Source organism: Falco rusticolus, chromosome 5 (genome assembly GCF_015220075.1).
Source record: "Falco rusticolus isolate bFalRus1 chromosome 5, bFalRus1.pri, whole genome shotgun sequence".
In the NCBI taxonomy this organism is placed as follows: Eukaryota; Metazoa; Chordata; class Aves; order Falconiformes; family Falconidae; genus Falco; species Falco rusticolus.
In genome coordinates this window covers 61,342,468-61,368,941 of record NC_051191.1, presented here as the reverse complement: position 1 = coordinate 61,368,941, position 26,474 = coordinate 61,342,468, and the positions used below count along the sequence as shown (strand labels likewise).

The 26,474-nt window shown below is 41.7% G+C and overlaps 1 protein-coding gene across 2 annotated transcripts in view; it reads left to right on the top strand.

Annotated features, from left to right (window-relative positions):
- Positions 1 to 1,911: 1,911 nt before the first annotated feature.
- TXNRD1 (thioredoxin reductase 1) overlaps positions 1,912 to 26,474 on the top strand; it is a 47,718-nt gene continuing 23,155 nt past the window's right edge. Inside the window, exons 1-3 of one of the 2 annotated variants that reach the window (XM_037389140.1) lie at positions 1,912 to 1,932; positions 21,220 to 21,329; positions 23,539 to 23,661. In XM_037389140.1, coding sequence (XP_037245037.1) covers positions 23,575 to 23,661 — 87 coding nt within the window. In that variant the 5' untranslated portion in view covers positions 1,912 to 1,932; positions 21,220 to 21,329; positions 23,539 to 23,574. Of the gene's footprint in view, positions 1,933 to 21,051; positions 21,330 to 22,711; positions 22,752 to 23,538; positions 23,662 to 26,474 lie in introns of those variants that run through there. The other variant, XM_037389141.1, reaches the window with a different exon arrangement.

The window sequence follows — 26,474 nt, the reverse complement described above, 5'->3', positions numbered from 1 at the left end:
CTCATGTTTCACAATGGCCTTTGCTAGCATTCTTCTTCCAGTTAATACCTGATAAATAAGTGCATTCCCCTCCTAGCTTTCTTCTGGCATTTGGATTTAAACAAAACAAAACTCAATGAACCTTACACATTTCCACTTGGCTTCACATAGCAACATTAATTATATGTGTTTTGATATCTCACAAAGATTCAAATTCACTCAAAATGTCCATTTGTTTGGTTTCTTTTGAGTTTAAACTGAAACATCATACGAGACAAATTTTGCATGGCCTCAGGTTTTTACTGCAAATGCTATATGCAGCTTGATTCTGCCTCCTGGGTACTTTTTTTAATTAGTTTTTTTTTTTAAAATGCCCAGAAGATGTAAAATAATGCAAGAACATTCACTGACTTTGGGGCCTTAGGGAGTGCATTTTCCCCTTTATCTATTTCATAGCTTGTGTTCACTAAATATAATACCATGACAATACACTATTCATCTTGCTGTGCAGTTTTAAGATCTTTGGATGGATTCTTTCGTCTCAGCCCAGAATTTCACAAGTAAGGAGAAAGATGAACACTGACCAGTGTGCAGGTTCTTCAGGGCACAGAGCAGTGTCCTTTTTTTTTTTTTTTGAGCAGCTAGTCAAATTTTTTAATCTCCTTGTTGGCATGGCCCTCAAATCTTTTTACTGCGCATTTTTCAAACTTGAAACAGAAGCATTAGTCTTTTCTCCTGTAGTGTTTTTGCTGGCATTTATCAGTGTTGTATTGATGGAAATACTACTTATCCACCTATTTTATGCAACATTTTTCTTTAGGATAGCATAGTGGGAACAAGTATTCACTGTTATTGATGACAGAACAGCACTCAGTGGTTAAACTTGTCAGCCAACTGAAGCCAGGCAATCCAAGCCAGCATTCCCCTTTACGTACACTTTTTCTCGTGTTCTTCCATTAGTAACAATTTCTGTCACACATTTATCATGCAGTCTTTAATCGCTTTATTATTTTATCCATATGCTAAGTACATTCTTCAAGCTCAATATATTTGCAGCACTAAATGTTCTATTCATACCGTATATCCTGAAAAGGTGTATTTCAACATGTCTGATCTGCATCTCTCATCTGTACAGTGTCAGTGGTGTCTTGTGTGAACCTTGATAAATCATCTAGCGTAATGCTTGTTGCTTTATTATCTAGCTGTTTATCAGTTACAGTCTCAAATTCCCTGTCATGTCATTTAGATTTTATATTCTCCAGGTTCACATATAATTTCTCTGTCTTGTTCCTCAAGATTCTGTGTCCAATCTACCTCTCCTTTTAGATCAGCTCAAATTCTGTCTATGCAAAAAGAAAGGAAGAATGTTCAAGAGTAGGTGGAGGTAACTGCAGTAAGATGTAAGAGAGCTTTGTGAGGTTGTGATCTATTTGATGAGGTTGTAATTTTGTGGCTGAAATTTTCAGTAAGGAAATCAAAATCTTCACATATCTTCTGTTCTGCTTAGTAAGTGTTCGCTAAGAAAGCTGTCAAAGGTGAGCAAGCATGTTCTTTAAACCAGAACAGATATGTCAGTCTGCTCTGAAATGTACCCTACTTGCATTCTGGACTGTCATTTGGAAAAGTATGTGTTTGAAACAAGAAATTACAATTTTTGTAGAAATAGCACTGGGGGGGTATCATCTAACATTCTGCAGAGTTCTTATTACTGTGAAATTCTAAGTGTAACAGACTGGGAATAGGTCTTTTGTCAAACTATTAACTCCATGGTGCCTCAGAAATTTATTTTCATTCTTAACAGTGGTCTTCCTAATGCTTGTTACCTCTCTTTTTTTTAGATTGGAGCATTTGTATTAGACAATCCTAATTAAAGCTAATGGAAGCTGCTACAGAGCCGGGCAATGCTATGTGAAGAAAGATTGAATGCAGAAATCCAGAAGAAATTATCTACAGGTAATTAACCAAGTCACAGTAAGATGAGATCAGATGGAATTAACTGAAGTTCACCTCATTTTTACTTTTCCAAGGATGAATCGCTTTTAGTTGTGTTGAAAAATTCTTCAGCTACCCAAGTGTACCTTGGTTTTAAATAGTTTTGCCCCTTTAACAGTAAAATTTCTGCTACAGTTGAAAGGAACTATGTGTTCAGGTGGCCTTCATGCTGTGTGGTCCCACAGCTCTGAAGGGGAGTCATGTGTATGGTCTGTGCTGTGACAGTACCCCTGGGAGGCAGAGCTATAATAGTAGCCAGCTTTGACATCCACACCGTGAGGACTAGAAGATGTGTTTATTCACAGCAGAATGGTATCCAGCCAAAGAAGGGGCTAGGCAGAGTGCATTTCTGAAATTACTAATCTCATTTGGTAAGTCCAAATACCAAGGTGCAAGCTTAGATTCAATTCCCAGGTCTACAGCACGCTTCTTGTATGACCTTGGGCAAATTACTGTAAATCCAGGCCATCAGATTTCAATTGAGAGGTGCATAAATACCTTTGAAGGCCTGAGTTTTAATCCTGCTGTGCCTCAGTTCGCCATTTTTTCAGTCAGTGGCCATATTACTTTCCTACTTTCAGCTGAACTGTGAATGGCTTAGCCACTAAGAGAACAGGCGAATGACAAGTGAAGCCATTTCCTGAAGACTTCTTGAGACTGAGCTCCAGTGTGCAACCTCTAGTAAGAGCTGAACTCATTTTTGAGCCTTTTCCTTGCCACTGCTCAACTTCACAAGAAATACAGAAATGTCATATGTTGAGACATATTCCACTAAGTAAATTTGATTAAAATTGGCCAACGTTTCCAGTTATTAGGGGAGCTAAGACAGATAGGCTGTACATTAATGCCTAAGTCTTGTTCCTTTAGATAAAAGAAAGATCAATTTATTGTTTGCACCAGTGGAACAGGTAGACAAGCAAGTAGATCCAAAGATACTGCTTGTTTACGTGTGCCAGTTAATCTCAGCAGATGAGGTTAAATGTGGCTAGCAGCAATCCCTTTGAAATGTACCTGGAGCAGAACTGACTTGTAACCAGGTAATTTATATATTAAAATGTGTCTAAAACATCAAGTATAAACATTCCAAGAGCAACAAAGAACTTCAAAGTACATGTGCCAGATGATGGTCCACACAGAACCATTTCAAGGATTAGAAGAGATCTTGGCAGAAGCCTGTAACTTGTCCATGAATAATACAGCAACAGTTATAGGTGAGACTGTAATAACAGTATCTTCTCTGCTTTGTTTTCAACAAAGAAATGCCACAGTTTTGAGATGCAATCTGACAGGAGCCTTGCTTTGCAATTGTGCCATTACAGCCTCCTGGATACAAACATTTGCATTGGTTTTGGCTCTTCCTGAAACACGGGGGAAAAAATCAATGTTCATTTTATACAGAAAAGAATGAAATCATTCAGCTTTTCCAAACCTTATGGCAAGTAATACAAAGTATAAAATGAAAAGCCTAAGTAGCTCAAGTAAAATTTTTAACTTAATTTTTTGTAGCTAAATTTATGACCTATTTGCAAGTGTTGTTCATGTGGGTTTATTTGTTATCATCAGCATTCAACTGAATTCTATGGTTATGTTTTGGATTTTCTCCTATTATCAGCTACATGTGGGAAGGAAATGTATCAGTAGCGAATGTATGGTGAAAGGTGGCTTATTTAATTCTGCTGTGCAAGAGGACAAGCAACTGCATTATGGCTAGGCAGTGAAACCCTACATCTCCCATGGGTGGGGAGGCTGGGTTCCATTACAGCTCTGTTTTGGGTACTGCAGAGGGAGCACAGAAGGCAAGTCAGATGAAGATGAGAAGTGAGGAAATGAGGACTATTGCCCAGTTCCATTTTGATTACAAAGTTACAGTTATGAAAGCCAGGAGGCTGTTAGTGCTGACATACTGGAGTTACCGAGTAGGGGCTTTGGAGGACTACAGAACTAAGTTTTGCTTTGTATCATGAAAATTTCTTTTCATAAAGCCTATGTTCTCACATTTTGTCCATGTGGTTGAATTGCACAATGGTAGTAGATTTGATCACTTAGTTTTGCTTGGTGTGACTGGAGGAATTCAGGACTTTCCAGGACGTATCAGAGGTTTCCAGAGGCTGTGGCACTTGTCAGTATTTGTAGTTTCCTTCCTGTAGAGATGATTATATGGGATTCCAAACTGCAGTGATTGAAAGGCCTGTGTACATTACCATTGTGTCAGCCGCATCACTAAAACAAAATTGTTCTGTCAGAATCTGTTGCACTGGGTAGATCTTAACTGTGCTCTGTAACTGTCACTAAGATACTGACTGACACTGTCTCATTTGCAGTGTAGGCAGAGACATAGATTTCTTCTGTCAATTTAGACATGAAAGCTGCAAGTCTTCTCACTTGGATTTGTCCATACTAAGGGTTAGGGATAGGCTCACTCTTTTAGAAGTGCCTGTCTTTGAAAGCATGAGTTACTATCTCGACACACCTGTCTTTCTCTGTTGGCTACCAAAGGAGCTTAGATCAAGAGCTTATGTGAAAGGCCAACATCTAGGTGGCTGGTATAAGGTAAGATGAATCTAAGCTTGCAGAAATGACTGGTGATATTTCAATGCCATTAATTTTCAGAAAATGCAAGGACTGTGTCAGCTTTAATAATGCTAATATTTAGGTGATTTTGCATTTGGCACCAAGAATTCTGTACTTCATAAGAAGATGGCACTGTGGGCTCTCCATTTACTGAGAGAGTCTTCCTCCCAGTTTATAGATACAGAAGGAATATATAGAAATCTTTGTGGGAATAGAAATTCTAATATTATTTTAATGATCACTCTTATAATAGCCCCAGGGATCTGGGAATCAATTATCTCAGAAACAACTGAGGGACTGGTCCCATTGATGTACCACTTCGATTATCGCAGCTCTGTTACGGGGTTCTTCAGCAGCAATAATGCACTGAATATGTTTGCTATAAAATATCTTTATCGAGACTTCAAGACAGAGTAAAACACCTTACATTTCATCTTTATAAAGAACCTTATCAGTTAATATCTTAAGTAATTACTATTTTTATTAGTTGTTCAAGTGTTTTATTTTTACACATTAATTGAATTTATCACAGCTGATCTCTTAATCTTAATGGTAGCTTATGCAGTCTATGCCTTATAGTATTCCAGTATTGAAAACAGGACACAATGTGACAGATTTTCAAGACTTTCCGTTGTTCTACTGATATTTCTAATGAAACAGGCTTTGCTGTCCTGCTTCTTAACACAGCAATTCTGAAGATCTGCACTAAATTTTCATGTAGATGGAATTAACAGACAGACAAATCCAAGGCATATTTAAATCAGTGCTTTGGTGTCAGACTGAAATAGGCTTTCAGTCTCCCAGTGACTTCAGTACGCACACTCATCTCTGACTCCAACGGGGGTTTAAGCTTGTGTCTGTATCAGGGCGATATTACGGGATCCAGGGTGTCTTTCAACTGTATGATCCCAAAGACTGCTCTCCTATGTGTGTCCTTGCTAGTGGAAAAGGACAGCATGAAGATTATTTGTGAGGAGGACAGCAGCAGAGATTGAAATGTCAAGCGTTTTCTAAACACAGAGGAAGAAAAACTCTTTCTCCCAAAGAGTCTAAATAGGGAGAGAAAGGCAAAGACTGACAAAAAGAGTCTGTAACATACAGACAAGGCATCAGGAGATCACAATACTAATAACTGGAATATACTGCATTTTTCTTCCATCCTCTTCTGACTTTCCATTGTTCTTGTCACCATATTCTGCCTATGTTTCAGTGGTCCAGCACTGTATGTGTATGTACACTTCAGTCAACTAAGAATAAATTAGAAGATAAATGGATGTACGTGGCTTTTCCTAAGCCTCGTAAAAATTGTAATTTCTAGGCAAAATTTAAATGAAAAGAGTGCAGATACTTTTTGGATCTGCCCAGAAAAATGATTTAACACAGGGAACATTGTAAGAGCAAACAAAAGACCTCTGTGGAGGAACACATAAAGAAAGTAAAGGAGTAGATAAAACTGGAGAGAGGATGATCTGGCAAGATAATAAGATTAAATCAGCCAAAAGGGAAGAGTTTTATAGGACCTTGGAGTTGGTCACAACATGTGATTCAGGAGGAGGGCTTTACTCTTTAAAAGGCTGAGATCAGGAATGGTCTGATTAAGAGTTAAGGAACAGAAGCTATCAGGGTATACTTTGAATGGCCTAAAGGTAGTTTGTGAGGAGGTAGTAATAACTAACAAAAGAGGTGATGTGGGCCAGTAAAACTGTAGACAAAAGCAACAGATTAGGGAGGAGTGGGGTAAAGAAGGTGAAAATGGGTGCTAGTCTTTCGGTGGAGCATCAAGATTCTGTTCTGCAGTGACAGACTCTTTAGTTACAAGTGATCTTGGAGAATTCTGATTTTTGGATGCAGTGGTTTTCAAATGAAAACTATCTCAAATGCTTTTGCAAACAAAACACCTCAGAGGTAGAACTTCTTTTTTTTCCATTGCTTCAGTGGATCTTCACCACAGAAACATAAGACCTTTTTCTTTTCTTACTGAAAGGAAATGTGATTGGAACGTAACTGCAAACCAATAAGCAAAATGAAACATTATGAATGAGTAAGAGCACTCCAAGGTGTTTTTTTTAAACTTGATTTTTCTCACATTGACTGAGTTGCCAGCTGGTAGTCCCCATTTAATGAAAATCTTGAGATGGGGTTTGGTGGTGTAAAGTTCCTTCCCCAAGCCTGTTCAGCAAATTATTTTAATAACTTTATTTCTGAAGCTATAGTAATCCCTGTATGCCCATAACAATTATTACCCTCATTATCATAATAACTTTTGCTATTATAGATACCTATATTGAAGACATAATTTCTAAAATCACAGTGATCATTCCCACAGTGAGTTCAGAGACTTTTTTCTACTTAGAGTCGTAAGCTTAGTTGTTCGGGTTTTTTTTATTAGAAACCCCAGCTGACACTGGAGATACCACTGCAGAGCAGAAGAGTAACAGCAACAGAAATGGGAACTTCTGAAGTCCTCTATACAAAAAGGTTGAGGACAGGGAGGCAATGCCTCTTACACCACAAGACTCAAAGTTATCCTGTTGTGTCTCTTCCTTTCTTTTGGTCCTTTGCTGTTGCTCATTGTTACTTTTGTGGCAGAGTACTGAGTGCCAATGTGGTTGGGGTCCTGGACTAAAAGGGTTAGTAAGATAATCACAACTCTGTAGGCATTATAGGATAAAAAGACATGACATGCTGGTGATACAAAGCAGGGAGGAATGGCTGATACACCAGAAGGCTGCACTGCCATTCAGCGAGACCTGGAGAGGCAGGAGAGTTGGGAGGAGAGGAACCTGATGGAGTTCACCAAAGGCAAGTGTAGGGTCCTGCCCCCAGGGAGGAACAGCCCCACGCACCAGGCTGGTGCTGACCAGCTGGGAGGCAGCTCTGCGGAGAAGGACCTGGGAGTCCTGGTGGACAGCAAGTTGCCCACGAGCCAGCCGTGTGCCCGTGTGGCCAAGGTGGCCAGTGGGACCTTGGGGTGCATCAGAGGAGCGTGGCCAGCAGGTGAGGGAGGTGATCCTGCCCCTCTGCTCTGCCCTGGTGGGGCCGCACCTGGAGTGCCGTGCCCAGTGCTGGGCTCCCCAGTTCCAGAGAGACAGGGAACTGCTGGGGAGGGTCCAGCAGAGGGCTGCCAAGGTAATTAGGGGACTGGAGCATCTCCCTTATGAGGAAAGGCTGAGAGGCCTGTTTAGCCTGAAGAAGACTGAGAGGGGATCTTATCAATGGCTACAAATATCTTAAGGGCGAGTGTCAAGAGCTGGGGCCAGGCTCTTCTCAGCAGCGCCCAGTGACAGGACAAGGGGCAACAGGCACAAACTGCAGCACAGGAAGTTCCATCTGAATGTGAGGAAAACTTCCTTACTTCGAGGGAGTTAGAGCACTGGGACAGGCTGCCCGGAGAGGCTGTGCAGTCTCCTTCTCTGGAGACATTCAAAATCCACCTGGTCACGACTCTGTGCAACCTGCTGTAGGTGAACCTGCTTTAGCAGGGGCTGGGACTAGATCTCCAGAGGTCCCTTCCAATCCTGTCTGTTCTGTGATTCTGTGACATTTACATTTTACACTGGGGGACACTTATCATGAGTGACTTCTGCAGGACCACAGAGCAACCCAACGGTCATGTGAAGAACTGGATTAAGAGCTCCCGCATCTATAGGATGCACTTTGTTGCTGTGCATTAGCGTTACAGCACATTCACGCTCGCTCCACATATAGCCTGGCAGTCAATCTGTGCAACTAAAAAGAAGATCCATCCACCAAAAATGTCAACGATTGGCTCGGTGTCCTTTTAAAACCTTTCAAACAAATGTCTGCGTTTGTTGTGAGAATACGGATCGGATAAATTGCCGCGTTTGGTGTAACAAGTCACATGTTTCCACATAAAGAGTAAAGAAAGCTCAAATTGGAGGTGACAGTAACAGCAGTCACCTGTGTGCGGGTCTGTTGGTGGTTTGTAGGGTCATGGCTTTCATCTTGCCCTGTCTGTCTCCTTGATTTATGCCAGAAATCCTTCTTGGCAGGCACCCCTCCTGTCACAGGGTCGGGTGAAGCCACCACTATGGGGCCACGACCTGTGCAGGCGGTAAGATAATGATGACAAGCCACGTCCGGAGCCCGGAGGGGCGCAGTGTGATGAGCCCCATCAGACTTTCAGCCTCACAATTAATTTCTCAGCGGGTCCTGGTCTTCTTTATATAGGGAGATTCCATAGTATGAGCCATGAACTGTGCAAAAAACGTATTTCTCAAGCACCTCCTGAACGCTTTTCTAACGCCAGCACCCCCGGATGGCGGCCGGCGGGCCCGCTCGGCGGTGGGAGCCGGCAGCGACCCGCCCCCGGCAGCGCCGCGGCCCCGCCGGGGTCCAGGCCCCCGCCCTCGACGGGAAGCGGCCCCGCAGGCAGCACCCGGCGGCCGCAGCCCCTCGCCCCGGACCGCGCCGCCCCCGCCGCTGCGCGCCCCGCGGAAGAAGCGAGAGCAAGGCGGGCAGAGCCGCGGCCTGGCCCTCGCCCGCTCCCACCCGCCGTGCCAGGCCGCCCCCCGCCCGGCCGCCCGGGCCCAGCGCGTCGCCGGGTCCGCCAGGGGTCGCGCCAGCCCCGGGCTGGGTGCGCGCCCGCGTCTGTCGCCATCGCGACCGAGCCGGGCGTTGGGGGCGGGGCGGCCGCGAGCGCGAGGGGGCGCTGCCGGGGCGGGGGGGCTGCGCGGCCGCGGGGCTGCGGGGCTGCGCGCTGAGCCGCGCCATGGGCAGCGCCCCGCGGAAGAGCAAAGCGGTGCGGCAGGCGCCCGGCGGCGGCCCAGAGCGGCGGCGGCCGGCAGGTAGGTGGCCGGTCGGCCCGGCACCTGCGTGGTGGCCCCGCACCTGCGTGGTGGCCCCGAGCGCCGGGGCGGTGGGCTCTGAGCGCGGTGGGGCGGGAGGGCGGTCGAAGGAAATATAGGGTCTATAGCGACGGGACATGGGAGAATGGTTTCACACTGAAGGAGGACAGAGTTAGCTTAGGTATTCAGAAGAAATGCTATACTGTGAGGGTGATGAGGCACTGGAACAGGTTTCCCAGAGAAGCTGTGGATGCCCCATCCCTGGAAGCGTTCAAGGCCAGGTTTGATGTGGCTTGGAGCAACCTGGTTGAGTGGAAGGTGTCCCTGCCTGTGGCAGGGGAATTGGAACTAGGTGATCTTTAAGGTCCCTTCCAGCCCAACCCATTCCGTGATTCCATGAAAATGACTTTGGTTTCCTGGTAAAACACCCAGGATGTCAGAGCAGGGTGCAGCCGCTGGCCGGGCACCTTCAGGTGGGTCCTCTGGGTATGGGAGTACCGAGCACCTGCTGCAGAACAACTTCATCGTGCCTTCAGCTGGTGTGACCACAGATCTGACCGTGTCTTGTTAGTTACGTGTTCCCAAACACAGCCTCTGATGCTCAGCTTTTCTCCCAACTGACTGAGGCCAGCACAGGTGGCAGCGGGGCTGGGCAGGGCTGTCTGCATCCCCTCGCTCCCGGGAGCCAGGGGAGATGCGGGACCCTGGCCCTGTGGGCAGTGGTGTGGGGAGCAGGTCCCTGGGGCGCAAGCTGCTGCCTGAAGGGAGGCTGCGGCTTAGCGTGAGCTCAGCAGGGAGAAAGAGCTGGAGTTCGATGGGAGCTGCATGGCCCTCTGGTCCATGGAAGTAATTTCTGTTTACCAGGGTTCTGGTATGTTGCTGCAACAGCAGCGGGGAAAGGTGCATTTCGGCTGTCTGCTCTGTACTTCTTTAGGGTCAGGACTTCGGTCTCTGGTGCTCCTTGGACATAGTGCAAACCATGCTCTCACCAGACCTATAAAACCAGACAAAAAAGGAGAAATAATGATCTTGAAGTGATGAATGCCTGAAAATTAACCTATGCTTACATCTGGCACTGTACAGTGGTTCTGCATAAATCAGAAAGTGCTCTTAGGATGTAGTATTTCACTGAACATTACTACTGAAGGAGTGTTTTCAGCTTTACCAAATCCTTGGGAAAGTGGTCTATTTGTAAAGATATTTTTATGCATGCAATAATTTGAGAACATTGAAGCTAAAACCGCTTGGTAGCTTTATGGTATTATACAGTAGTTTGTCTTACGCAGAATGGAAATTGTCAGAAGCTTGGCAAACGAAGAATAAAGATGCCTATGCAGTAAGAATTTACGCAAGGCGGGAGCACAGCAGGAGTTAGCAAGTACGAAGATGAGGTTTCTAAGAGTTAAAACTAATGAAATAAGCTTATTGTTATGGGTCCATATTGCTTAGTATCTTTCAGTTACACCAACATAAAATCCTCTAGCCTGAGTCAAAAGCCTGACATTGGAAGCATGCAATGTTCCTTGACCCTAACAGGAAACTCTGGGGAAAAAAGAAAACTCAAACCACTGTGAAGAGAGTCCAGTTGCCCTTGTACTTTCAGGGCAGTGCAGTGCCCTGAGACCAGTTAGGGTTAACTCACAGCATTTCCATTACCTAATGCTGCCACAAACCACGTTATAATTTCAAAATACCTGATACAGCTTTAAATCAGATGTACTAAAAGCTAGGCTGGTGTGGTAGCAGAGTGTGGGGCAGAGTAAACTGCTATGGGGTTATACCCAAACCTCATTCCTCTGGACAATGATGTGTCTGCTGACACAAACTCAGAAGTGAAGCCTGCATCTTAACGAGCTTTTTCAGCCTTGTGAAGCTGACTCATTTAGGCTAAATGACTTAAAATGAAGCCCAAACAGTAAGTTCTTTATATGTTCTGCTGTATCTTTGGTTTTTCAGTTTAAGACATTACTATTCCCTGCTGCGCATTTGACAACTCTGGCAGCATCTTAAAGTAATTCTACAGGAAAGTGGGTTGAAACTGTGACATTAAGGTTTGTATTTCAGCTTCTAGGCAGTTTTGCTTCTGGGATGGTCGCATACCAGTGGATTATTACCTGAAACTCAGCGTCCATTTCCTGAAGGAGCAAGTCAAAGTTTTTAATACCCATTAGGGACAAGAGATGAGGGGAGTTACAGGTGCTGTTGAAGAGGTTAAATAGAAGATTAAAACAAATAATTACAGTAATGTAAATAGAGATAGATAACTTACTTTAAAACTGAAACGTAATTCAAATAAGCTGATTACTCGTTGTTTAACTGACTCTTAAAGCAGGAACAATCTTCAATTAACCCCTTTCTATAGGTAGTCATACCGGGCAGTAGGGCTTTTTAAATACCAACATACGTCTCTTGGACAAGTCAGATTTAAACTTACGTGTGTCGTAGGAGGAAGAAATTGGGCCATTCCTAGCTGCAAGATTTTCTTAATTACTCTCTGGATCTATTCCCACCGTTCCATGATTTTGTCAATGGGAATAATAAATTCAGAGTTAATTTGCTGTAAGATCTAAGGATGTTTAAAAAAGCAAACAGTAGCAAGCTGGCAATGAGCAAAACTGGCAAGGAGTATGGTGGCTAGAACAGGAAAAAGTAAAAATGGTAAGATAAAGTGATTATGTATATTTCATGTTACATAGCTATTAAATACATTCTTTTGTCCTTAGCTTATGCTTTCAAAAAGGTTATCCTATAATCTTCAAATAGCATTCCATTTACTTCAACACTTGCATTTTGCATGTGCAATATTTATGACATTTTTGGGTGGTAAAGGTATGAAAATTGGAAATAACTTAGAAGATAATGCTTTTCCTGATTTTTTTCGTTAATTTTGCTCTGCACTGCTTTAGTTTTCTATCTTATAAACATGCATTTTCCTGCAGAAAGGATTAATGAGAAAAATCAAAGCAATACAATAAGGGGCTAAACTAGCACATCTCAGAATTAAGATAGCCTGGGTTGCAGATTTTTCTTTATAAAACATAATTTTTTTTCTGTGGGAAAAATACCTTGCTATTGCCTCAGGTGCTGCTTTTTTTCCCCCCAGATCCTCATGCTAGTTGAATTTTATGGGCAACTGTGTTTTCAGTTAGGTTTGACTTTCATGTAAATTGAACTTGCTTGGCTCCTTTCAGGACTGGGCATTGCGGACATGGCACATGCTCACTGGTGGACCTGGAAAGTTGTAGCAGACTTGTGATGCCAAAACGGCACAGACTAACTGCTCAGAGAATAATTTTGTCTTTAAGTAGGAAAAGTATTTATTTTGTGCAGTGTTGGGGAGCTAGCTGATTCACACCAGACAAAGTAGCTCCAAAGTTTTCAGTGAAAAGTTAGGTATTTTATACAGTTTTTGTGAGAGATTACAACATCTTTACATACATATTAATTTGATTTTGACACCCAATCATTCCATTCATAATAGGTGGGTTCTAGGTGGAATAAACCTTTCAATTTTCTTTGTTCAACGATTTCCTGACTTATGGTTTCCTTCTCTCCTTCAGGTGCCCACCTTATCTTTTCTAATTATTCAGAGCACATTCCTTTAACATTGTCAGTGGTACATTCCTTTAACTTCGTCAGTGGAACCTTGTCTTATTCAGAGTACTTTTCTTATTATTCAGAGTACATTCCTTTCTCAACACAAACAGAGCATCACCCAGAGCATTGTACCAAGCTCATCCTGACCAATCTTTTTAAGATCTTGTTCTGTTTCACTTGAAATGAAATTTGGGTTGGGTTCTACAAAGTGAATTAACAAAGTATTGTTAAAAACATTGCTTCTCACTTTTAGTGCTGATATGAGAGCCTCTGAATATAGTAGCATAACTGAGACAGTAACAGGGGATCCACTTCAGTGGTCCTGCTGCGGTGCTGGAGTACAAACACGGATGGTGATTAAGTTGCATTGACATTTATGTGTGGTGAGTGTCTTGAGTAATGAGGCCCCAAATATTTTTATTTTTGCAGTATTTCCTGCAGATGTCTTGACCATATAATTTACACGTGAACTGCTCAGGTTTAACAATAACAGATGTGTCATAGCAGTCTTGTGGAGAAGCGTAGAGCGGACTTGTCTCCTGGAGGTGGCGTCAGGGTTTCCTGTGTTCTTTCTGTACCTCTGTTAACAGTTAGGCCATCCCCTTGATTTCTGTTGTGAACGAGAACAGTGCTTGGTCCTCACAGTGTGTGGTAGTGGTCCCCTTTTTAGTCCATTGTTATGATTTCTCTATTTTCAAGTCTTCCTTGGAGATAAACTTCACTGCTTGTTCCTGTCTCAGGGTTGTTCCTCCATTAAGCCCACCTTGGATATCCTTTGGTACGGTGTCTTGCTATGGTTTTGGTTGTGTTTGTAGATAACAAACCAAATACCAGGTAAAATCGTGCACTGAAGTTTATGCAGTATGCTGGATTGGTAGCTTATCCTCCTTTTTCCACTGGTTTGAAGTGAGTGCACTTTGCCACTGCTGTCTCCTGAGAAAATTTTATATTCGATTCCTCCTCTGTTTTTGATATCTGGTTTTTGATACTTGCCTGTTGTAATGCAGCTGTAGCGTTGTGATTCATGTATTTCCTGTGAAATTCTTTTCCAGTGCTTGTTCATGTTTTTCTCATGCAGATTTTTCAGTAACTGCCTTTTCTGAATGTGGTGTCACATTATAGGTCTTCCTCACAAAGCCATCCTCTAGCTTGCCAAGCTATATTTGACACCACCTCTTTTTCCTCATCTTCAATTTGGTTTTACCTTGTATTTTACTTCCATAAAGCGACAGCTGTTGTTTTACTTAGCATACGGCCTCTTCTATATTTAGTCTTTGTGCCTTGTACTGTTGAGTATGTAGTTTGGACTCATTTCTGGTAAACCCTGTGGAAATGTGTGACCTCCTGTATTTTTGGCTGTTACTGTGCTATCTGACACAGCACTTTTATTTGCATAAAGAGATACAAAGGTTGAAAGGAGGAGGTAAGTAAAGCATGCAAATGCTACTATTTCCATAGAAAGTATAGTAACTTAGTCTAGCTTAGTCTTAGCTTTCTTAGGAATCTGCTAATGAAATGTTTTATGTAGTGAACTGAGATATCATCTCATTTAATCTTCTAGCAACATTGCCAGTTTTTACTTGTTGAGTGAGCTGCTTGGTTAAGAAGTGTTTGGTACAGCCACCCCTCCTGTGTCCTTGCATTGCATCCCCAATGTGATGGGAAGAAACTTGTTAGACTTCCTTAACCCTCCACTGTTTGCACAGCCTGACACAAAGCAAGCTTGTCTCTGTAATTGCAGTTTACAAAAGTGTAATGTATTTACTGTTTTCACCCATCTTTCACAACTGTTTCCAGCTAGACCTTTGTCAGAACCTGTATGCATCAGATTAGTTTGTTGTATCACTTAGGTGGCAAGACAGTTTGGAGGGCAGTGACCTGTTTGGCTATCCTGCTTCATTCATCTCGTAGAAATGCTGCCATTGTTTGCTGGGCTGCTACAAGCAGGATTAAATTGTTCTACCCAAGTTGGTTTGTTTTTCAGAGACAAGAAACTTTGATCACTCTGGACTAAAGTAAGTGTTCCCACTTCCTTTAAAAAAGCCCTGCTCGGGCTTCTGAGACAAGTATCCAAATCTTTCCCACAGTGCATACCTGCCTTACACTTCACATACATTCTGGGAGATTGCCTGCAAAAAGCTTGTTGTCCTTTAACCATGTCCACTTTTAATACTGGCTTGTTTGACAAAAAATCTATATGAGCTGCTTTCTACCATCATTATTATTTTTTTTTATGTTCTCTGTGACTCATGCAACTCTGGTTACAACGAGGTGTGTGGGAATGAATAAACAGCTTTAGCTGTGGTAGAGACGATAAAGGCATGGCTGATGGCAGTAGGGACTAATGAATGGCACCAGCACCAGCAGATCCTGTTCCAGTCCTGCTGATACTGTTTCACCTCTCTGTGCCTCAGGTGCCACACTTCTTCAAGTGTGGCTGGTAATACTTCCTCCTCTTGTCAGAGAGCTGTTTATTTAACGACCAGGAAAAAAAAAAAAAAGGTAGCATGAGAGTATTAATCACAGTTAGTGGGAGCCACAAGTTTGTGTTGGCTGCAGGAATTTCAAGAAAAAAATAAGAAAGCTCAGTTTTTTCAGGTCATCCCAAATGAAGCATGGGCCAATATGGATGGCACTGTGAGGATGACACCTACCAGAAATCAGCTTCCTTTGTTTTGATTTGCATTATACAAAGAATTGTACCAATATGGGTAAATACAAAAGCAGCAGTGACTTATGAAGGGAATAGATAAAAATCCATGTTAAAATTACCAGTTATTGTAAGATGATGTTTTCCATAAAGATGGCATATAAACCTTTTATATAAGATGTTACAGCTTTTAGTACAGTTCCAGGGGCAGGGAAGCATTACATTAAGCTTTTCATAACCTAGTGTCCTGGTTTCAGCTGGGATAGAGTTAATTTTCTTAGTAGCTGGTGCATTGCTGTGTTTTGGAATTGGTGTGAGAACAATGTTGATAGAACACTGATGGTTTTAGTTAATTTAGTTCATAGTAAATAAAATGGAAGATGGAAGTGGTCAAAGATACCTAATTAATTTATCATTACCTGCCTTTTTACTGAGGAAGAGATAATCTGAAGTTTAACTGTGTTTAATTTATTCAGCTTGTTCTCTTTAAGCCAGTAGGGTTTGTATTGCAGATGTTCTAGAAATACTTGAGGTCAGCATGTGATGTTATGCTCAAAGAAAATGTCCCTATTAATGCTAATTAGAGCAACCTGGCTAATTCTTTTATGGTTTACTGTAAACAATTACATAAGGAAAGAGTAATGGCTGAAGACTTTTTAGGGCAAGTGTCAGCTGTCTGATACTGCTAAGGACTTTGGTGGTGAGAACACTACTAGGAAAGTCTGTGAGAAGGCCTGGGTCGTCTTGGAGTGGGGTTTCAAGTTCCATAATTATTATGGCAGAAACACGTCTTGTAGGACTCTTCATAACAAGCCAAGGAGTACAATGATGTTCCTGTTGAAATCAGTAAAAGTACTTTTTTGTGTTATGGTTGGACTTTTGTGGTAGCTGCATGGATAAGTAGAAAAGCAAAAGGAAAAAAAAAATAATGCCTGGAAGTAGGAATTACTTGTTTTGCTAGGAACTAGGAACTGAAGCCAGTTTCAGAGCCCCTTTTGCAGACTATCAGGTTGTGACAGGCTATATGAGCTTGAGTGCCTGGCTGTGTAGGGGCTGAGAAGGAGGTATGTTAGTGTTGAGCTTCTTGCTCTACATCAGCAACTTTTCTCATTCTTGGTGCAACAGGGGTTGATGGCAGCCCTCAAAACACAGTACTGACCCATCTGGAGTGAAAAGTAGATTGGAGGATGTTGCTGAGTCAGTCCTCAGATGTTTAATAGAAAACTGAGCTGAAAGGGGTGTATTTTGTCACTTAAGGCCTTTGTTTGGGTGGGAGCTTTTCCATTGGGTATAGAGAGCTTTGAATCAGGCCCTTAGATAGATGTCACTTGGGAGTTTGTCTTTCATTTGATCTGGCATTTGTCATTCCTCCATCAGTATTTTGTCTTTGGCTTGTCTTTGTTCTGTAATTTCTGCCCTATTATGTAGAGGTTAGATGAAAAGTTCTGGGTAGGTTTTTATTGTCCTTTGAGAAAACAGCACTGGGAAGCTTTCTGTCATTTTCTACCTTTTTCATATGTTAACTGCGTTTGATTTGCTGAGGTTTTTCTCCTCTATCTTAACACTTCAGTTGAAAACTTCCTAGGAGAAAATTTGTATCCACATGTTTTGCCATGTATTAAAATGGTTTTAGATGCCTTTTATATTCAAATGGTTGGGGTTTTCATGCAGGGGATAGGTGTTTCAGAGTAACACTGCGGACTACAGCCCATGACTGTTGACAGAAACTGTGCCAAAGTGGAGTCCCCTGGTTTCTGTTTCGGTACCCTGTTTCAACTAAGTGCAAAGCTGTCATTCAACATTCTGTCTTGATGTTGATCCCATTCAAGCTATGCTTTATTTAAGTGGAAGAAGTCTTAAGCTCTTAGATAAGGAAAGCAGATTAAGAATACAGTGAAAACTAAAGAACTTGGCAGCAACACACTGAATAAATATAAGCAATAACATAGTTCAGAAAACTTCCGATTTCTCAGGCATGTACTTTTACTCTTTTACTTGTCAGTCTTGAAGCTTGGTGGGTTTTGAATTTGAGAGCGAGTGTCATGGTTTAACCCCAGTTGGCAGCTGAGCACCACACAGCTGCTCACTGCCTCCCTGCCCCCGGTAGGATGAGGGGGAGAATCAGAAGGGTAGAAGTGAGAAGACTTGAGGGTTGAGATAAAGACAGTTTAATAGGTAAAGCAAAAGCTGTGCATACCAGCAAAGCCCCAGGTTTCCGTTCCTTCACAGTTTTGTCAGTTCAGCTGAGCGCAAGGCAGCCGCTCAGCATGGATCTGTGGCACGATCCAGACTGGAGGCATGTATTTTAAAGGCTTGGGTGTTTTCACTTGTCGTGATCTGGATGATATAATGGCTCTCTTACCATCATTTCCAAATGTCTGAGTTTACACAATGGAGGAGGTAGTGACCTGTGTTGAAAGTTCACATTTGCTCAGAAATGAGCAAATCTAGGAGGAGGAAAAGCTGAACATTTCTCCACCTAAAAAGCTCACTTGAGCGTAAGGTTCATTGTCATATGAAATAGCCTGTATGTCTCAGATGCCTGAAGATAAGGCTGTAAAGCAAGTTACATGCTCGTTCATAAATGTTACAAGATCAGAGGTGTCTTCTGAACTGCTGGAGTAGAGGCAGCTATTTCTTAATTACATTGTCAAATATGTGAAGTTCGTTCTTGTTGGTAATGTCCTCTTGTGTGATACAGAAAATCTAGGTCAATCAGCGAAGACCTTTGCCTTGAAGCACTGCTTACAGACCTTCATGCCAAGCAGCTGAAGGGCCAGTGCTTTCTGTGGGTCACCACCTCCTGCCTTGGCAGCCCTTTGGATCCCTGGGTGGATGCTTTTGCAGAGTAAGGCGATTCTTATCCTGGAGCAGTTTTGTTTATGAAGCTGGTCCAGGCTGTTATGTTGGGCTGGTTGTGTTCCTGCCTGGTCAAGGCCTTCTGCAACTAGTTGTGCCTTTTTTTACCCCCGCCAGAAGTTACACAACCAACAATCAAAAGTTCAGAGGCCTCAGTTCCAGGGAGGACTTTGGTTTGTGAGGACGTTTGCTCACAATAAGGAAGGGTATTGATTAAAAATACCATAGTTGTGTCACTCTTTTTTTGGTTGTGGGGTTTGTTTTTCTCCTTGCCTGCTCAAGAAGTGGCCGTGAGGCTTGGTGTAGTCTGCTTCAGAAATGGATTCAGGTAAAAGCTAAAAAGGTGGGGGGGTCTTGCTGGTTTAACAAGCTGCTGAGCAAAATGGTGGTTTTGCTGGTACCAGTGAGAGAAGCGTTCCTGTCTCCTCTTCCTCGTTGCTGGTCTGTATGATTATGCCTTCTGCCTGGCACCAGCCATGGTGCTCATGGGACTGTTCCCTGAGATGGCTGAGCTTGTCAGGCTGGTGGGTAACTGTCCACATCTTTTCTTCTCCTCGGTTAGTTTTCCCTAGGTTAGTGAGTTGATTCAGCTCGTGTAAGGTCTGTTGGTTGCCAGGGCTGGTGCCAGCTATGCAGACAGCAAGAAGAAGAAAACCAGTGTAGTGGAAGAGAGTACACTTGTCCCGTTTGGACAGTCATGATTTGTTAGATTAGTTCACCACACATCAAGGAGCACTTGGCAGGTCACAGGGGAGGTAGCACTCAACAGGCACCATCCTGACAAAAACCAAAGATGGTGGTAGTGCTGGGTTGGAGCCTCACGGGATCTTCCTGCAGTGGCTGGTGAGTTGCTACAGACTTGCTGAAGTAACACTGATGCTTACAGGCAGAGGCTCATCCTCACTGCTACGTCTCTGAGAATTATCTAGAGCAGCTCCATGGTCCAGGTTCTCCCTTAGCAGTCTCAGTCTGCAAAAAGGTTATCTGCTGGTTGATTTCTGGAAAGTATCAATTCACCAGGACTGTGGGTTACTGTAATTGCCGTTAATGAATGGAATTTTATGGAAAGCAAACACGTGACATGCAGAGCACTTTCTGCTTTGTCATCCTGCCTGTGGCAGGTTGCCCAAACCAAGGAGGGAGAGGCCCCTGGCAGCAGCCGCCTGCGTGCTGCCTCTTTCAAGTCTCTGCCAGAGGTTACCGTTGCCTTTAGGTTTTCAGGCTATTGCTAAAGCTAGGCACCTCTAGCACAGATCTACCTGAAAATAATTAGAGATGTTTATAGAAGTGCCTGTGTTGTCTAACGACTAGATTTTTATCTCATTGAAGGTATGGTTTTAGGTGAACATTCCTGAGGTTGTTCAAACTTGTTATAGGAATAAAATGTAAGCCTTCAGCTTCTTCAGGTACATGCAGGGCTGTAGCTTTGATAATATATTGAAGAAAAAAATTCTCTTGTGTTAAGATCGTGACCAGTATTCAAAACCTGTGGTTTTGCTTTTCTTTTTATATATACAGGCTAATTCCTGCCTTCCTTCCCCAAGCTAGAATAGGCTCAGTATTATCCATCACTAATACTACTATTAACTGTGGTGTAAAAATTCTGATCTTTAAACCCCTTTACCAACTTCAGCAAAGTACTCTTCCCAATATCATTGTGAAACAAAGGAATTTTATCACAAAGTTTCAGAGAAAAAAATCAGAGATGGCAAGATTACAAACCAATTTTCAATGACTGCCTTTTTGCATTTGTGTGTGTGTGTGTGATTGCTCTTCAGGGTTGTGGCCTCATCGCCCAAGGAATGTATACGCATTCAGTATGGCTGTTTGTCTAAGTATGTGCATGTGTCAGAGTTTGCTAATTAATGCTGGATGTGCAGTACAAAGTATGTGTGTGATTAAGTACAAACGGTAGTGTGTACTGACCCATTTATTGGAAATTAAGCTTAACGTAACTCAGAGTTATGTGGAGGAAGGCAGAGCTGATAATGAATTCCAATTGAGTATTAGATTTTCTTATTTTTTCTTTTTCCATGCCACATCAAATAAAGTATCACCATGTAAAAAGATGTTAATTTTTCCTTTCCACTAATAAGCTTAACCTTTTCTATTGGAGATAACTAACTATATATATATATATATACACATATATATATGACCAGTGGGGAAACAGATCCTTTCCAGACTTTTGAATACATTTCTTTAGAGGATTTCATAGTATGAGCAATACCACATGGTAGAAATTATTTGGGGGGAGATTTTCTTGGAAAAACCAATTATATTGATAAATTTAACTGAAAGAAGTCTCCAGGGAACTAACTGCAGGAGAAAAATGAAAATATTAATTCAGTTACAAAAGTACAAGACTGAAAAAAATGACAGCACATCAGCATAAGAAAATCACCTACTGGGCAAGAAAGATAGAAGTCTTAATTTTCCTTTAAGACTGAAGTTTCAGGCTTAGCCACATCAAATCTTATTTCCTTACTTTGTTCCAAGCATATTGCTAGATTGGCAAAAAGTACTGAAATCCCAGCCAACTCTTGTACGGGATTTTATTAAAGAGGAGAATATAGCAAGTCATCCTAACGTTGCAGATGACTCACCAGTCGCCTCAGGAAGGCTCCCCTGAGACAGGCATGCTGCTGATGAGGAAGCGATGAAGCCGCCAGGCCACTCCCCCAGACAATTTCGCTTGAGGATTGCAGCCTTCATAAAGGACGTCTCTCCAGATACTACGTTATTTTATTCTTTATTTCACAGAGGGACCACAGAAGCAGGAAGAAGGGCAGTGCGAGGTAACAGCAGAAACTTCACCGACAGTTGTTTTTGTACAGGAGAAGCAAATAGGAGATCATGAAAAAACTTTAAAGGTAGGGGGGAGATATGTTTTAAAGTCTATAATTCAGTTTTGACATTTGACATGAGAATGTAGGCTTTCTTTTAAAAAATTGTAGTTCTTGGGAGAAGAATGGAGGAGGAGATCTGTTCTCAGGGTGGGATCATGGTCATGAATAAGTTCCCTTGGTAAATGGGATGCAGAGCTTGTGAAGATCCTGGCCACTTTGGAGCATGGTTCTAGGAGGTGGTTTCAGAGGGGAAAGTTGTGATCTGCTTTGTCTGATCTAAACTTTTAATATGTTTTCATGAAGGATGGTTATGGAGAACTAATGAAAAATGAATCAAACGCTAGGGAGTAAAAGCCAAAGTGTCTTAATGCATGTGAAAACATAGAGCATTTTTTTTTAAGAAAAAAAAAGTAGCGTGATATAAGTAGTGATCTAAGCAAATATCATGAGTAGGTATTGTGGTTTCTTTATATGCATCATACAGATACCGTTCTTGGTAGCTGGGTCTGATGACTGTGTGGGAGTTAGCCTGCCCTTAAGCTTCACACCATCCTGTTGCCACTGAGCAAACAAGGTGTGCTTTGGAAGTATGGCATGCTTTCTCCAATTTGATATCCCTAAATACAAATGAAGTGCATATGTATATCATAAGACAAAATATGCTCCTTTTTCACTGTTACTGTGATTACAGTAGGAAGTTTGAGCCTGGCCAATGGCTGTGTTAGAAAAATAGAAAAAAGGGGAACCAAGTGCAAACTAGATTCAGTGGTAGGGGTATGTACTGGGGTGGCAGAGCAGGAGGAGAAGAGGAAGGAAGATGAGATATTTTTGGATGTCTTCACAACAGCCACAGGTGGTTTCTAGGTTTTTTTTCTACTATTAACATGCTACCCAGGATTATGAAATAGTATTAAAATGTAACTTTGTACAGACATATGCACAGTCTGAATTTCTGCTGACATTGCTGTGTAATTGGCTGGAGGTATAGAGGTCTTTTGGTGGTGGTGTGGTTGTTTTGGTAGCAGTCTCTAGGGTAGACACAGTTATACATACAGAGAGAGGGAATATTCTGGCCTCAGAGGAAGGCAACAGTAGAATGGGTTAAGCACAAAGGACAGCTTAGTGCAAAACAAAATTAAGATGAAGAGAGAAGGGAAACTTCTTTTGTTCTTTTTCTTTCCTTTTATTTGCCTTGACTATTCCCATAGTACTGTTTCAAGTCCTACCTAGTTAGCCAGATAGAAGCACTTGAATAAAAGCGAGCAAATTTGTAAAGTGCCTGAGTATGGGTTTATTTACTTTTTTGGTCTTAAAAATTTTGTCATTACTTTAGTTGATACTCGCTGATATACATCAGCTGAGGAATCTGATTTTTACTCACTGTAGACCTTGTCCTGTGGTTTCAGGGGCACTGAGAATTTCGCCAGCAACTCCAAAGGCTTGAAGGTCTGAAGCCCTGATAAATTGGAGCTTTGCAAATTAAGTACAAAGGATCATTTTAGGGAGAGTATATGAAGACAATGCAGTGTTCTTTATGGCATGCAGCTGTCAAAATGCATTTTAGGACTTACAGGTCATTTTCCTGTGGTAGTAGTCATCTGATTAAAAAAACCCTCAAAATTCTTGTGTGAAAGTGTAGTGATCACACTTGATCCATTTAACACCAAAGTTAGCTAGATTGCTAAACCAAAGCAATAATATACACAGGCATGTTACAAAGCTGTAGTTTTCAGAAATTGTTTTCTTCCAGTTCTGTTCATTCAGTTAGTAAGGCTGGTAATTGCAGATTATTATGATGTTGTTTATGATTGTTATATTTTCATACTAATATATGCAGGAGGAGGGGAAAAACACTAATTAGGAAAGTCTAGGGCAGATGAAAAGAATAAAATAAATTAATGGAATGCCTGTGTCATTAAGTGTGTATCTCATCCTGGAGTACAGAGTATGAGGAATCACTGGAGTTGCATTGATGTTGAAAACTAAGCTCTGCAAGAAAACCCAGGGCTCCAACAAACAAGAAAATTCATAGCTCAGTATCTAATATGTACCGAGCTATTCAAGGACAGATTAAGAAGATGAAATTTTTAGAAGTTAATTAAAATCAGAGCTTAGAAAATTCAGATGCACGTATGTTCCCTTGTCACAATATTTGCTGCTGAAAATACTAATTGTTGAGCACTGTGGGGAGTGTTTTCAGTGTTCCCTAATCCTTCTTGTTTTCTCTGTTCAGGCACATAAGGAAGGCAAGCCTCAGAAACTGTTGGAAATGAACGGGTATACGCTGGTGCCACATTCCTATGACTATGATCTCATTGTCATTGGTGGGGGCTCAGGTGGTCTGGCAGCTGCCAAGGTATGAGAGAGAAAATACAGATTTATACTTCCCTTGTAAGTAGGTGGGTGACATCCTCAGTGTCTTGCATCTGGGTATCTTTAATGCTGTAGGGGCATAACATTTCTGTCTGATCAGTGGGATTTCTTTTGAGGTTAGTCCCAGTTATACAATATTCTTTTCCTCATGTTCTGAAAAAGAAAAATATAAAAATGTCATGGTATACTACTTAATAGAATGAAACTTGGTCCCCACTAATGAAAGCGGTGCTGTTGGAGACAGCAGGTAGATAGCTCAACAGTGTTTATTAATTAAAATTCAACTCAAAATTGAAAAAGCTTTTAAAACTATTCAAAATTAACATCAGTAGGTTTCTAATTTTATCTAAAAGTAATATCTGTTCAGAAATAGATGTGTATGTTGTTTTAATTTTTGACAGTGGGGGAGATTTTGTGATTTGTGAGTTCATATAGTTGGATAAGTGGAGGGTTAGGATCTCACACTTCATTTCTAGGGTCTGGTGCTTCCTGCCTGTAGCCAGATAATTTATAATTTTTGGTTAGGGTATTGCTTTTGGAATTAATTAAAAGAACCACAGTGCTGGAGAATGTACCAGCTCTTAGAGTTGTCATTATCCCAAATACTTGAAATTTGCTGAAATTTAATGTAAATTAGTAACTCTCCTTTAGTTCAGTAGTTAGGGAGATTTTGCTGCTTCTTGCTATGGCAGAATGAACTATTTAGAAGTGACTTGGGCATTCCTAGAAATAAAACTTGTTTCGTTGCTCAAGACCTGCAGCTGGATTATTCCTCCAGACAGGAGGCATTTCTTTTGTTCTCAAGAAGTGAAGGAGGTTATTGAGGAGTGAAAGAAAATTAAGAGAAAGTATTTCACTGTAGCACTGGGTTCACACTAAACCTTGGTCCCTTAGAAGAACTTCTGTTATAATGGAAGAGTGCAGTGCTGCGTAATGGATTATAATATCCTGTACACCCATGATCTGTTTTGGCAGTTTACTGCTTTTCATCCATAAAGGCATTATTACCACGGCATAAGATGGAAGGTAAGCTCTAGAAAAATTCTGAGGGCCCACAAAGAGAAGCCGACACTGGTTTTCAGAGGGTGGGGATATTTTAGGACAGAAGACAGAAACAAGAGTAAAAGGGAGTTTGCAAGTAATGCAAAACCAGTTTGAAGTAATAAAAAGTAATCTATTGAAGTTTCCATAAGGAGACTGCTCTGCTTTGTTGTATACGTATGCTAGGTTTTGAAGCTACAGCAGTGATGTTTATTGGATCATTTTTCAGCTGTGGGATAGAAAAGGTGTGTAGCTGGGAGGATAAATTGCCTTATTCCCTCAATTCAGTGTATAAAGTATATTGCTTCTTAGTGTTCTCAAGTGATTGTAGAGTAGAGCAGAAGATGATAGATCAATAAAGTCAGCATCACTATCAGTAGTAATGTGTGTATTTCATGAAATTGAAGTGAAACTGTTTTACAGGCATAAACTTCTGACTTTGATTATTCAGGTTTTTTTAGTGACTTAACAAACAGTACTTTAAAAACCAAAACAAAAAAACAAAAAAACCCCCAATCAACTACACAGTTCAAGATATCTACACTCAGGTTTGCAGCAGTTTAAATAGATTGGTTAAATGCATGCTTTTCACTGAAACATGCAGCTTTGTATGCATGCCTTCCTTTTCTTCTCTATATTGTACTCAGAGCTTATTATTTTGGAGGCATGTCTCCATGCTGAATGCAAACACTGCCAAACTGACTCTGTGCAACCCAGCCACAGAACCAGACCATTGCCAGGCCACTACTATCAGTTCACACCGAACAGCCCCAGCCTTAAGCCAACCTTGTTGTGTTCATGCAGCACTGCACCGAAACACATTAAGGTTTGAAAGCCTACAGGGCAGGTTTTGTTACTGTGGGCATATCACTCTGCAGAAGTGGTTATATCTGTGGTCTCTACTGAGGCGGCGAAGCAATGCTGTGCTGTGTTATATGAGCATATAGCTGAGTGTAAGCTTGGGAATCCTTGCATACTATTTAGCTAACACCAGCAAGGTCTTTCGAGCTACGTGTAAGAGCTGTCATTATAAAGGAGCATTAATAACATGTCTCAGGCCCTAAGTACCTTTCTGAGGAACTTTCTCAGAGGTGCTGCCAACAGATAGAAATTAGCTTCTTGGCCGATCTTGACCTTTATCAGAAGCAGAAATCCAGTACATTAATATTTTCCAAAGGTGTCTATGGCCTCCATTGTTTGAAATGTGATTTTTATTTTGCATGAGGTAAGTTACATTTAAAATTGAAATTCTGGTTGTCAACTATTTGGATTAACAAGTATTACTGGTAACATAATGCTGAAGGCTGTCCAGCTCCTCCCAAGCCAAACCCTAGGCCTTAGGGTTATATGCTGCACCTACAGTTGTTATTACTTACATGTCTTAAGAATTCATCATGTGATGCAGTACGGTTGTGGTTACTCCAAGTATCGAAGTTATTTTTCTGCATCTCATGGGGGAATCTGTCATGATAGTTTTACAGCTATGTAATGCTTACTTAAGTGTTTTTCCCTGGCACCAGTTATTGCTGTCAATTTTTACCTTTTTCTTAAAAAGCACAAAGGAAACACTGGAATCAGTATAGAAATCCCAGTTCTCAGTGTCATTCATACACATTGATTGTAGATTTGCTAATGAAACTTCTCAGGGGAAATACCATGAAATAAACCATCACTTTTCTAGTCTGGATGACATCTGCACATCCTGACAGTAAAGTCAAGTTGCTGCACGTTGAGTAGCTTGAAGAGCAAGAGCTA